The sequence below is a fragment of the Eleutherodactylus coqui genome, chromosome 1 (assembly GCF_035609145.1).
Source record: "Eleutherodactylus coqui strain aEleCoq1 chromosome 1, aEleCoq1.hap1, whole genome shotgun sequence".
Taxonomy (NCBI): Eukaryota; Metazoa; Chordata; class Amphibia; order Anura; family Eleutherodactylidae; genus Eleutherodactylus; species Eleutherodactylus coqui.
In genome coordinates this window covers 437,749,526-437,762,825 of record NC_089837.1, presented here as the reverse complement: position 1 = coordinate 437,762,825, position 13,300 = coordinate 437,749,526, and the positions used below count along the sequence as shown (strand labels likewise).

The 13,300-nt window shown below is 41.9% G+C and overlaps 1 protein-coding gene across 1 annotated transcript in view; it reads left to right on the top strand.

Moving 5' to 3' along the window:
• SACS (sacsin molecular chaperone) overlaps positions 1 to 13,300 on the top strand; it is a 68,625-nt gene that overhangs the window by 36,401 nt on the left and 18,924 nt on the right. The window contains exons 7-8 of the mRNA XM_066582247.1: positions 8,884 to 10,366; positions 10,584 to 10,675. Coding sequence (XP_066438344.1) covers positions 8,884 to 10,366; positions 10,584 to 10,675 — 1,575 coding nt within the window. The remainder of the gene's footprint in view (positions 1 to 8,883; positions 10,367 to 10,583; positions 10,676 to 13,300) is intronic.

Genomic DNA, 13,300 nt, shown 5'->3' with positions numbered 1-13,300 from the left:
ATTAAGACCCTCCTCCCCAATTCAAAAAAAGACGAACGTATCCTGGATAGGATACACAGGCTCCCAAAGCCCAAAAACATCCCCGAAGATGTCCCAAGAGACGTCATCGCCAGAGTGCACTTCTTCCAGACTAAAGAAAATTTGATGAGAGCTGCTAGAAACACAAAAGACCTCCCCCCGCCTTACAACAACATTAAAATTTTCGCGGATTTTTCCCAGACCACAATGCTGGCCAGAAAAAAATTTACAAACATAACAAAGGCTCTGAGGGAAAACAATCTAACATATAGATGGGGTTTCCCCACTAAACTATACATTAATAAGGACGGGAAAGCCCTCACTTACGAAGAAGGCTCGCGCCTCCTTAAAGAATGGAACATCATAGAACCCCAAGAACGACAACAACCTTATGTAGCTAAAGATTGGTCTCGCAAACAGCATAACAAGCCAAACAAAGACAGATCACCCCACCGTTGAAATGCTAACAAGAAGACCAACCACATCTTTACCCTGGGCACCAAACGCATAAAAAGCTCGGGCACAGGCTGAACTTTACCCCCAAACTAGACCTTCCTAGGGCCTTAAAACCCAATGAAGGACAGGTCCTCCCAAGTTTATTCCATCCTCAAGTTACCAACAGCCACACGAACTGACTTTTACCAGTTCCTCCAAGTTATGACATCCCCTAGCTCCTCCTCCATGCAATATGCTCACCTAACTCTACACCAAAAGGAAACCTCCGTACAAAAATCCATCTACTTCCACTTACCTTACTGGACCGGGATAGTTCTAGAAACCTCAAGTATTAACCTAGAGTTCTCTCCTAACAATAAAGCAGCGAACCAGAAAACAAAATGGACCTGAAAATAACTTCTTTGAACACAAGGGGATTGAATTCACCATATAAAAGATCCTGTATGTGGAGAGAAGCTATAACATCCCATACGGACATCCTCTGTGTTCAAGAAACACATTTAAAAGCTTTAAACCACCCAAAGATTGAGCATCCCAAATTCAACAAATGCTTCCTTGCTAACGCATCCAAGAAAAGATCCGGTGTTATGATTGCTGTTAGAGACTCGGTGGATTTTCAGTTACTGGAAGAAACCAAAGACCCTGAAGGTAGATTTCTAATTTTAATATGTAAAATTGAGGGGTTCCTCGTTACCCTGGTCAACATTTATGCTCCAAACTCAAAGCAAATCAGCTTCTTGAACAGGGTGACGAGGAAAATTAGGCGAGTCCAGAGGGGCTCACTGCTGATATGTGGGGATTTTAACGCAATCAATGACCGCATACTGGACTCCACCCACCCTGACAGGAGCAGAGGAACTTGCTTGGCGACTTGGATCCAAAGCAATGAACTGTATGATCTTTTCAGAGTACTAAATCTTGACTCCAGGGAATATACCTTCTATTCCTTTAGACACAACTCATCTTCTAGAATAGATATGTTCTTGGGAGATTTTCATATACTAAACAAAAGTCTTGAAGCCAGGATAGGAGTCACAACTTGGTCGGACCATGCGCCGATCTCGTTGAAGCTGAAAGTGGGTCCCCCGGTAATTTTATCCAACACCTGGAGAAATAACACTTTTCTAATGAAGATCCCCAAATTTCAACAAAAAATTAGAAAAGCACTAGAAGAGTACTACTTGTATAATGATACCCCAGATATAAGTCGCTTCACGCTATGGAATGCTCATAAATCGGTCATCAGAGGAGCTATGATCCAACAGGGGTCCATTTACAAAAAAGAGAAAAACGCCCTGCTAAAAACAGCTATAGAAGAACTCAAAAAGCTAGAAAATCACACCCAGACATCTCACCTCCCTCCTAACGGTAATCTTATAAGAGAAGCCAGACTTAAAATTCGCAACATTCTAATAGACGAAATCGAAAAAAACACAAAACTTATGAAAACTACTTACTATACGGAAGCGAATAAAAACACTAAATGGATGGCAAACAAAATCAAACAAAAAAGAGTCAAATCTAAAATACCCTTCGTGATAGACCAGATCTCAAAAAACAAAATACTACATCCCAAAGACATAGCAGAACAGTTCAGAAAATTCTATGAAGAGCTATATAATTTAAATAATAACCCTGAAGTCCACCCGCCCTCGGCTAAAGCCATAGACTCATTCCTTTCAGCCCTACAACTACCAAAATTAAGTGAAGAGCAATTAAATAAAATAAACTCCAAAATCACACAACAAGAAATACGTCAAGTTATAAACAGAACAAAAAAAGATAAAGCACCAGGACCCGATGGTTTCTCGTGTGAATATTTTAAAATTTTTAAAGATATACTAATCCCCTATATGGAGGAAATATACAACATAGCAATGCACACAGGTCACCTCCCAGCCGAGATGTTACAAGCTACTATCGTAACTATCCCCAAGCCGGGAAAAGAACCGACTACCCCTGCGAATTTCCGTCCTATTTCCCTTCTCAACAATGATACCAAAATCTACGCTAAAATCCTTTCCCTGAGACTATTGGAGGTCACGCCGTGCCTCATACACTCCGACCAAGCGGGATTTGTCAAGGGAAGACAGGCATCAGATGCCACCCGCCGGCTGATTGATGTGGTAGGGGAGGTGGAGAGCTCTCGATTGCCTTCTCTGCTCCTAACTTTGGACGCGGAGAAGGCATTCGACAGACTACACTGGGGGTATGCCTTCTCGGTTTTGGAGAAGTTCGGGATGCAGGGAAATATATTATCAGCTATTCAAGCACTGTATAGAACCCCGTCGGCGAGAGTCCTTACAAACGGAGTCCTGTCAGACCCATTCCTAATATCTAACGGCACTAGACAGGGCTGCCCCCTCTCGCCCACTCTATTTATATTAACAATTGAACCGCTAGCTGAAGCTATTAGACTCAATGATAAGATAAGTGGGATCCCGCTGGCGGGCAGGGACCAAAAAATAGGACTGTTCGCTGACGACATCGTGTTGATGCTTTCCTCCCCGTTGAGCTCACTGAGAGAGGTGTACAAACTGCTAGTCAATTTCGGCACAATGTCGTACTATAAAATAAATCCGACTAAATCTAAGGTTCTCCCCATCAATCTACACTCTAAGTTAAAAACAATAATTAAAGAAGAGTTTCCATTTGAGTGGGACCCAGGAGGTGTCCAGTATTTGGGAACAACAATTAACACTCCCATAATAAATATCATGGATAATAACATATCCCAACTTATACAAGCCATTCATCAAGATCTGAGTGACTTCAGTAAAACAGAACTTACTTGGATGGGCAGAGTTGTCACTTACAAAATGATGATACTGCCTAAGATCCTATATATTTTTAGAACTATCCCACTAAGATGTAACCCAAAACTATTAAAAGAACTACAAAAACAACTTATGTCCTTTATTTGGAACAATAAAAGACCCAGAGTCGCCGCCACCATCCTATACACCCCCAAAAGAAAAGGAGGCCTGGGAGTTCCCAACATAGCTGCTTATTACGAAGCTAACATCATCGTTCAGACAAGACCTTGGGGAATATCCCAAACAGGAATTAGCTGGTTATCCATTGAACAAAACAGCCTAAGAGGAGGGACCTTAAAAGAACTACTACTAGCCACTTCCTTGAATTGGAAAACTAATCTAATAACGAATCCAATAATAGCAAACACACTAGAAATATGGAAACACATCCTCCGGATCACGAGAGACGCCCTCCCCAGAACATCCATATCCCTCCCATTGGGATGTACAGAATTTGAACCCAATACTATACACACCAAAAGCTGGAAGTTAAAGGGAATCGAAACTATTGGAGACTTAGCTGAAGGAAACAAAATGAAAACCTTCCATCAACTCCAAATCGAATATGGGCTACATGGAGGAGACTTTCTTCTATATTCCCAGCTCAAAAGCAGGTGGTCCACTCTGGCAGCTCGAAGAACCTCCTTACCTAAAATACTAACAAATCTCCTCTTCAACCCATCGTCTCACAAAACCCCCCTGAAAGACATCTACGAGTTATTTTGTGGAGATTCCAACTCACAGCCCAACCAAATGAAAAAGGCGCATACCCTAAACTGGGAAAAGGACTTAGGCAGATCGTATTCAACAGATCAATGGAACCAGTCATACAAATGGGCAAACAAATCATCTTTATGTGCCACACTAATAGAGGTTCATTACAAACTTACGACTCGCTGGTACAGATCCCCAGTGAGATTGGCAGATTTCTTTCCTGAATCATCGGATCTGTGCTGGAGAGATTGTGGGCGAAGAGGATCCCTTCTGCACATATTCTGGAGTTGCCCAAAAATCAACGGAGTGTGGAGGGAGCTCCTACAACTCATAAAATCAATGACAGGAACCGTTATTTCATTAGAACCGGATCTGCCTTTGTTATTGTTGGGAGTTGAGGGGGTATCCCCAAAGTACAGAAAACTCATCACCCACTGTCTGATGACTTATAAACTCCTGATAGTGAGGAACTGGAGATCCCACCAGGTACCCTCCATGGAGGAAATTATACAACTGATGTCAGAACATATGTATATGGAAAAAATATATGCCATAAGAGGAAATACAATCCCTGGCTTTGTGGAGACATGGGACCCTTGGATAAAACGTTTCCACCCACGCCAATCTTTACTAAACCTAAAACTCTAATATCTCTATCTAGAACACCCGGTACAGGAAATCAATGTAAATACTGAGCATGAACAGAGGAAGAACTTTTCTTCATTTCCACACTTACTGACTACTTCAAGAGTTTGGAAGTTTTCGCATAAGTTCGAGCATGGACTTCCCCCCCCCCGTTCTCCCCCCCCCCCCTCCCTCCTCCTGCCCTTACTTTCCATCCCCCCCCCCTGATATTATATGTTATAAGACTACAATTTACGATAGAATACGTCATAAGGAAGTCTTGCATTTCCCATATCTATGTTGTTTACTATGTTATCTTAATAATCTTTTTTATGCCTAAGCAGTATATGGAATGTATGTATCTGATACTTTACAATTGATATCTAACTTTCTTTAATTAATAAAAAAAGGATTGAACATTAAAAAATAACACAAGCTATCCTTTATTGCAACATAAACACACTGACAGTAATTTAAAAAGACTTAAGCCTAGTGCCCACGGCCGTGACGGGCTCCCCAAGCGGAATTTCGCAGCGGAGCCTGTCACGGTGTACCCCCAGAGACCCCATACTTACCTCCGGATCTGCCGCCCGACGCCCCGCATGATGCTCCGGCGCACATGCACAGTAGAGCACATGACGCGGCCGGCGCGTCATATGACATGCCCACAGCTTCACATGACGCAACCGGCGGTAGGCGGGGAAGTGTTTTCACGCTATCTTCCGCTGGGCTACAGCGGAAGATAACGTGATGGATGGCTTCCATTGACTGCAATGGAAGCCGTCCACGTGTACGCCCTCTGCAAATAGAACATGCCGCGGGTGATTACGGGTGAATTCACGGGGCGGAATTCCGTGGTGTAATTCCACACCGTAAGCACTGAGCTATTAGGTTCAACAGAACGTAATAGCTGCGGGGCAACGCCTGTCCATGGGCATTGCGTTTTAACTCAAGTGAATTTCCACCGCGGCAGAGCACTTAAAGTCACCGCGATTTTTTGCGATGAGCCTATCATTATGATGGGTTCATCGCAGAAAATCGCAGCATGCTGCAATTTTTATATTCGAGCAGAAAATCGTGGTGGGTTTCTGCTTGTGTACATCGGGCTGCGCTATCCATAGTTATCCTATGTAAAGCATTTAATGTGTTACCGCGTGCGGATTATTGTCGTGGATAACGCAATAAAGAATAACCCGTGGAAAGGAGGCCTTACAAATCTCCATAAGGAGGGTATCAAACCCGGGTGTCCGTAAACATAATAGAATATGGACACTTGCCGCTACCTTCTATGAGAGATGCTAAACTCCAATACAGGTATGTCATGTACAAAATAGCAAACAGTACAAATTATACAGTGCAAGTGCAGACATAGAGCAGCTCTCCTGGAAACGATTCACTAACATCAGCATAGTATCAGCAAAGCCCCTGGACTTCCATCCATTACATATACCTGAGAATAGCAACCAATCACAGAGCAGCTTTAATTTTGTCTCAGCACTGAGGATTGAAAACTGTTGCCCTTAGCAACCAATGAGGGCGCAGCTTTTTATTTTACCTCAGCAGCGTAAGAAATGAAAGCTGAGCTCTGGCAACCAATCACAGCGCAGCTTTCATTTTACCTCAGTAGTAAGCCAAATAGCAACCAATCACAGACAAGGATCATTGAATTTGTCTATTTTAGGTTAATACATTCACATAGCATTAATCAGCAGCGGTGTCCTTTGACGGATTTATGCGTATGTTCTGATATCATATTTTCTTACTTAGAATGTCCCGTTTTGTATTGCACACGCTCTGTATCGGGTACCCGGGCTAGTGATTTATATTGTTGGTTGTGCCTGCCTTATCTTTATATAAGGTGCTGCAGTCAATGACCGAGCTCAGCGATCCAGCACTGAGCTCTGTCATTGGTTTCATCTTATGTGACATTCTGTAAACAGGCGGGACTGCAGCCTGTAAACAAACAGCGGGAGCGAGGACCCAGCAGCTGTGTGGGACACAGCAGGGAGTGGTGAGAGGTAAGTACTTATATGACTACTTCTTGCTTTATGGCAGGGACAGTTGGATTTTATATTAACCCTTTCCAATCCAATTTTGGATTCAGGGTTTCCTAAAAGGTTTTTTCTTTTTGCTGTTATACAGTAGGGCCATCTGCTGGCTAGAGCCCAGTGTGTGTGCGCCAGATAGTCTTTAACAGTGGAATGGCTGGCAATAGACGGAAAGAATACCCTGTCGGACATCTTCTGACATTGGAGCTGTACAAGCTTCAATCAGAGTGTTGGAAGACGCCAGTCAGTGGATTGGAAAGGGTTAAGAAAAAGACCTCAGAAAACCTTTTTAGGCACTTGCTAGCAGATTCCATCTCCAGATAACAACTGATCACTTAATAAGGATCCTTTTAAATGGGCTTATTTTTGACCTGGTGTAAATAAATGCCGATCAGTAAGCATGTTGATTGGCGCTTCGTTGCTTTTATGTTACATGGCTGCTATGGGGACTAATTGTTAGCACGATCTTCCATCCCCGTAGGTCGGCTGTACATCTTCCGGCTCACACTGGAACATTTACAACTGATTATTGAGCATTTTTATGTTTGGCTTTTTTACACAGCCCAATTATGGGGCAATTGAACATTCAGAGGAATGTTGGTAATTCAGGCCACGTAAAAGGGCTTTTAATGAGGCAAACCCTTTAATGTGAAATAGATTCTCATTGTTCCCATGACCAATTTACAGATGTAGAAGATCTTGGTTTTGTACTTGAAATTAAGTTAAATGGGTATTCTGATACTAGCATATTGATGTTCCATCTTCAGAATAGATTCATTAATTTAAGATCCATGAGGGTCCGCCACTTGGGACCCCAGTTGATCAGCTGTCTGAAGTAACTGAGGGCTGCTGTCACTGCAGTGCATAGCAGCACAAGCCCGGACATCATTAACCCTTTCCAACCCAATTTCCCTACCCTCCCCCGCACGTTCCCCAGCTCTTATTTATTTTGGATGGGAAAGTGTGTTGTGGATTCCTTGGAATTAATCAACATGATAATTTTATTAGCATTTTTTAATATTAAAAGTGAGTTAATTACCGTATATACTCGAGTATTAGCCGACCCGAGTATAAGCCGAGTCAATAAGTTTTACCACAAAAAAACTGGTAAAACTTATTGACTCGAGTATAAGCCTAGCTATACTCGATTATATAGTAGGTAAAGAAAAAATGCAATACTCACCTGTCAGCATGCATCTGTGTCCCCGGCGCGATGGTCTCCCCGGCAGTGCGGCAAGCTGCTTGAGAATTCTCCCCGCTGTCATCTCCCTGCTCGGCTTTGAACTCCCCCGCCATCAGCGCTGTGTAAGTAAGCGCTGTAATTGGATCGAGCGCCACTCAATCACAGCCCGCGCTCGATAAACCAATCACAGCCATTCACGAGGTCCGACAGCGGAGCTATGCAGGGAAATCTCAGTGTCGGAAGAAGTCTGACACTGGATTGGAAAGGGTTAAAACCTCCTTATTTATTAAATTGCAGATAAAATCCAGAGCATGGTACATATTGTGGTATGGCAAGTTGCTACGCGGTTCGGAAATTGCTTTCCTTCGTCATGGCATATCCTTAATAAAACCAATACCCTTTTTAAACATATTACAATAGTCGCTTCTTAAAGTGAAAGCAATTTCCAAAACACGTAGCAACTTATCATGATGTGTATTATGGTCTTGATTTTATATGAAATTTAATAAAAAGGAGATTTTAATGAAGTCTGGGCTTGTGCTGCAGTTTTCCTGTTTTTCCACATTGGATTTTGCTCTCTGAACCTTCTCCAAGGACGCTGTGGACTGGAGGCAAGTGGGTCAGGTGGGCAGTTTCAATACCTGACTATGGACTGCATACTAAGTACAGCTCTGTACACTTAATAGCGGCTTGAATGGGCCTGAGCTGCTTTCAGGCCATGTGACTGACTGAACGTGATGATGCAGGCCTGGGGAGTGACAGCGGCACTCATCAGAATGCTGTGGTTTCTTCATTTGCCAGATCGGCAAGGGTCCTGAGCGGAGGAGCTCCACCCATCTGATATTGATGACCTATCGTGAGGATAAGTCATGAATATCTTAGTGCTAGAAAACTCCTCTAAATAACAAATTCAGCTCTTCAGTGTCTGTAAATAAGATGACATGTCTTTATGTCTGATATACCAGCATTTACAGTAGTCACAATGATGCTCTCTAATGTTCTGTTTTTTATTTTTCCTCATCAGATGTTCCCAGTATCTTCAGTGGGGATCAGATAGGAATGCTGGATCCCCACCAAGTACTTTTTGGGCGTCACGAGTCAGGCCAGTGTTGGAACATTAAAGAAGACAGCAAAGAAATAAGTGAATTGGTGGACCAATTTGCCCCATATATTGACATTTTTGGGAGCACAAAAGAAACCCTTGCAGAAGGTTATTACCCAGGAACATTCTTTAGATTCCCCCTCCGTGTCCAGCCATCATTACTAAGTAATAATCTCTATAATAAGGAAAAAGTTCTAGAACTGTACGAGTCCTTTAGAGCCGATGCAGACACTGTGCTTCTGTTTCTGAAGAATGTCCAGAAAGTGTCTTTGCACATTCGAGAGGCAGATGGATCTGAAAAGCTGGTTTTCCGTGTCACAGCTAGCGAGAACAAGCTATTAAAGCATGATAGACCTAATTCTATCAAAATTCTTGGAACAGCCATTGATAATTACTGTAAAGGGGTCCCAAGCAATAGTATAACATGTGTCACCTATCATGCAAATATTGTTGTGGAGGATGAAAGTGTCAAAGAAACCCAAACCTCCTCTTGGCTGGTTTGCAACAGTGTTGGAGGTCGAGGTATTTGCACTGAATTAGACTCTCTTGCTGACGACCTAAAATTTGTTCCGACTATTGGAATTGCCATGCCATTGTGGCATAATGGAGACGTAAAAGGAGCAGAGTCACAGTTTGTTGGAAGGGCATTTTGTTTTCTTCCGCTACCACCAGGAGATGAGAGCAAAACAGGGCTCCCTGTTCATATCAGTGGGTTTTTTGGCTTGACAGACAACCGGAGGAGCATCAAATGGAGAGAATTAGATCAATGGCGAGATCCGGCAGCTCTTTGGAATGAACTTCTGGTCAAAAATGTTGTCCCAAAAACATATGCTACTCTTATTTTGGAAGCGATCAAGAGAATGGAGACAGAAGAAAATCCTGATTTCCCTCTCTCTGCTGATAGCATTTACCATGTGTGGCCCGAGGTGGACCAAGTAAGGACACACTGGAAACCTATCATAGAACCTCTCCTTAAAGAACTATTTCAGAATCCTGTGATATACTCTGCCAAGAAATGCTGGTTAAAAGAATCAGATGTAAACTTCACAGAAATAGATGAACATCAGGAGTACACAAAAACTATCCTGATCTACCTCCAGAACTCAGGGACTCAGATTGCCAAGGTACCGGCTAATGTTGCTGCTGCATTCCAAATTCCCATAAACAATTCTAAGCCGGTGAAGAAGGTCACCCCATCGCTGGTCCGTCAGGTGTTGAGGAAATGTGGACACCGAGGACCTGCTCACGAGAAGCTTCACATTCTTGAGTTCATACTTGGCGATGAGAATTACAGTGATCTTATTGGGCTTGAAATACTTCCGTTACAGAATGGGAGCTTTATTTCTTTTTCTTCATCTGTATCAGATAAGGATGTTATTTACATAACCTCAGAGGAGTACCCTAGGTAAGAGCATCTATTTCTAGGTTTAATGTTACTTTAACCCTCAACCTCCATATGTCAATGATTGAAATATATTAAGAGCTGTTCCCAAATAGTGTACAAGTAAAAGTTTATCCAAAGTGTTTAATAGAACTTATTAATTTGTACAAATAATGAGAATATTTAGTTAATTTGGGGTATAAAAGCTAAGTGATTGAAACAAAACTGCTACGTCTTTCAGAGCGCTGTTTCCAGGTCTAGAAGGAAGATTACTTTCTGAAGATTTAAAGCCTAAAATTCTAACAGCCTTGAAGGAAGCTGCGACAAGTAGAGGTGAGGATATAAGACTGCCCCCTGTTTTTATATTTGCAATACAGAACAAAGTTTATCAACTGATGCAACTCATCGTGACATAAAGATATGTAATTTGTGTCCCTAGCAGTGTCCACGCTGCTATAGTGTGCTCTGTTCATGCGCAGAATTCTCTGCATGTCAGCAGCGTGGTTTACACATTGCTTAGCAGCGTGTAAAGCATGCTCGTCTGACCGAGCCCTAAGAGTGACATCACTGATGCCTTTTGTGCGTCCGATATATATTACTTTTATATAGAATGTCTATAAGGCCTTGTTCAGACGAGTGCTATTTTCGCACTGCTAAGAAGTGAGAAAACAGCGCTGCTATAGTGCTGAAAAGATCATGTGAATGGGCTACTTCAAGCTATGTGAAGTAGCCCATTCATACGATCCGAGGTGCTGCGTGCTTTCAAGACTCCCATAAGAGCCTATGGAAAGCATGCAGCAAAGATAGGACATGTCCTATCTTTGCACGCACCTCGGAGCCGACATGCGAGTTTGCACTCGCATGTCCTATCTTTGTTAGATGCGCTAATTCAGCGCGTCTAACAATCATCAATATGAACGCTTCTCTAAGAACCTATTGGTTCCTATAGAAGCGTGTTTTGTGCTCTGCTTAGCAGCGAGAAAATAGCGCTCATCTGAATGAGACCTCATACAGTAATACTAGAACTGCATCAGTTATGCCATTTTAGTATGACATTTAGTGTATATATTTTTATTTCTTAGCCAACAGCCTTAAATGTGATATTAGCTTTTCGGCAGGGTCTCTGTGTGAATACCCAAAAAGTATATTCATATGAAGCCCACAGTAGAACCATTTACTTTGTTGAGGTAAATGGATTCCAAAGGTGCAAACTTCACCTTCTTCTTTTCACCTAGTTGCCTGTTCATTTCCATGACGCCGGAGAACACAACAGCGTAGTCCCTGTGGCACCAATACACCGGGTGCTATAATATAGCTTTGCGACTCAGAGGTTGTACAAAGCTCTGCTATGGTTGTGTGCATGAGGCCTTATAGTTCTTATGGTTTAGTTCAGCTCCTGCAATGCAATATTGAACTGGAGATGTTTTTCTACCTCAGATTCCCCCAGAATACAGATAAGTACATGTTCTGTACAAGCACCGAACCAACAGGGAATACTGGTAGTTCATATAGGAATTGGAATAGAATGTGATGTTACTATGGCTCAGTTACTCAACATATATAGATTATGTCAACATGCAAAAAGTAGAATGTTTTGAAGTGAATATGCGAAAACTTGCCAATTAGGTTAAATTAGATGATTAAATAATGACATAATGTTTTAAACAATATAATATATTACATTGTAGCGCAGCTGTTACTCTGGGGATATGCAGGTACAGTACTGTCTGCTTGTTGAACTGCTAGTCTGAAGAATTTTGTTTTATTGCATCCTACAAGTTTTTTTTCTCTAACCTAACAAAAGTTTTGGATTGTCTGGAAAAGTTATATAAGCCCTGAATGATCCCTGTACTAACTCTAAGGGCTCAGTCACACCGGCATTTTTTCGGTTTCAGCAGGACTAAAAATCATCGTTGGCTCGCGCACTTATCATTGCATTTAGCGAAACACAACAAAAAGAGAACGATTTTCAACGATGATCTGCCCGTCTATACAGGCTGACCGAGAGCGAACCAATTAGTGGTGACGTCACTCATTTGTTCGCTCATTCAAACGAGAATCAGCTTGTCTAAAAAGGGTATAACACTGCAAAAAGTTGCACGTTTTTGTACAAAAGTGATGTGTGCCAGCATTTGTAACTTTTTGATCCTGCAAAGTGACAGGAATAATTTAATACGTTTCCATAGTCGTCTCTACAATATGTGAAAATGCAGAGAATTTCCTTAAATACTATAATTTAAAAAATATTTTAATGCATTTTCTTAAAATAAAAGGTCCTAAAAATTTAGTTTTTATATGAAAGTGAGTTTTTGAAATTCAGCATGTTCTTTGAGATTTTCTTGATCAATGATCTTTTTTTGGCCTTCCCAGAACAGATGGGGAAGTGATATTGTTATTCTGATTTAGAAATCTGAACGTTGTCTCATCTTGACAACCCCTTTTTAGAATGAAGGCGACCCAGGGATCAGCTAGTCTGGTTTTTGAACCCCTCGGCTGTTACCTGTTATCTTTTAGTAAAAGTTGTAATCATCCATAAACTGTCCCTGCAGGCTGTAGATTTCTGTTATTCACATTAATAATGGAACATGTAATACAAGCCCTGGTACGCCCAGCAGAGGGAGAGCAGCTGATACTTACAGTCTCTCTGGCTTATACATGGGGTTTTCTAACATGGCACACCCCTCTATGGCATCCTTATCCCCTATTATGGATCAGGGTTTTCCTACCGGTAGTACAACAGTCCCTTTAAATGACAGTAAATGTAAATGAGTTTCTACACCTTAAAACTATGCATCAAAAGGAACATACATCTAAAGAAGGGAATTTACTAGATTAATGTGCATTGTCAGTGTTTTTCTCTCTAGTAGAGGGGATGTTTTGCTCTGTTATACATGCATGTAGTGTTCTATGTGTGGAAACCATTGCTGAGGATTGTTTAGCATGGAGTGGTGTTGTCTG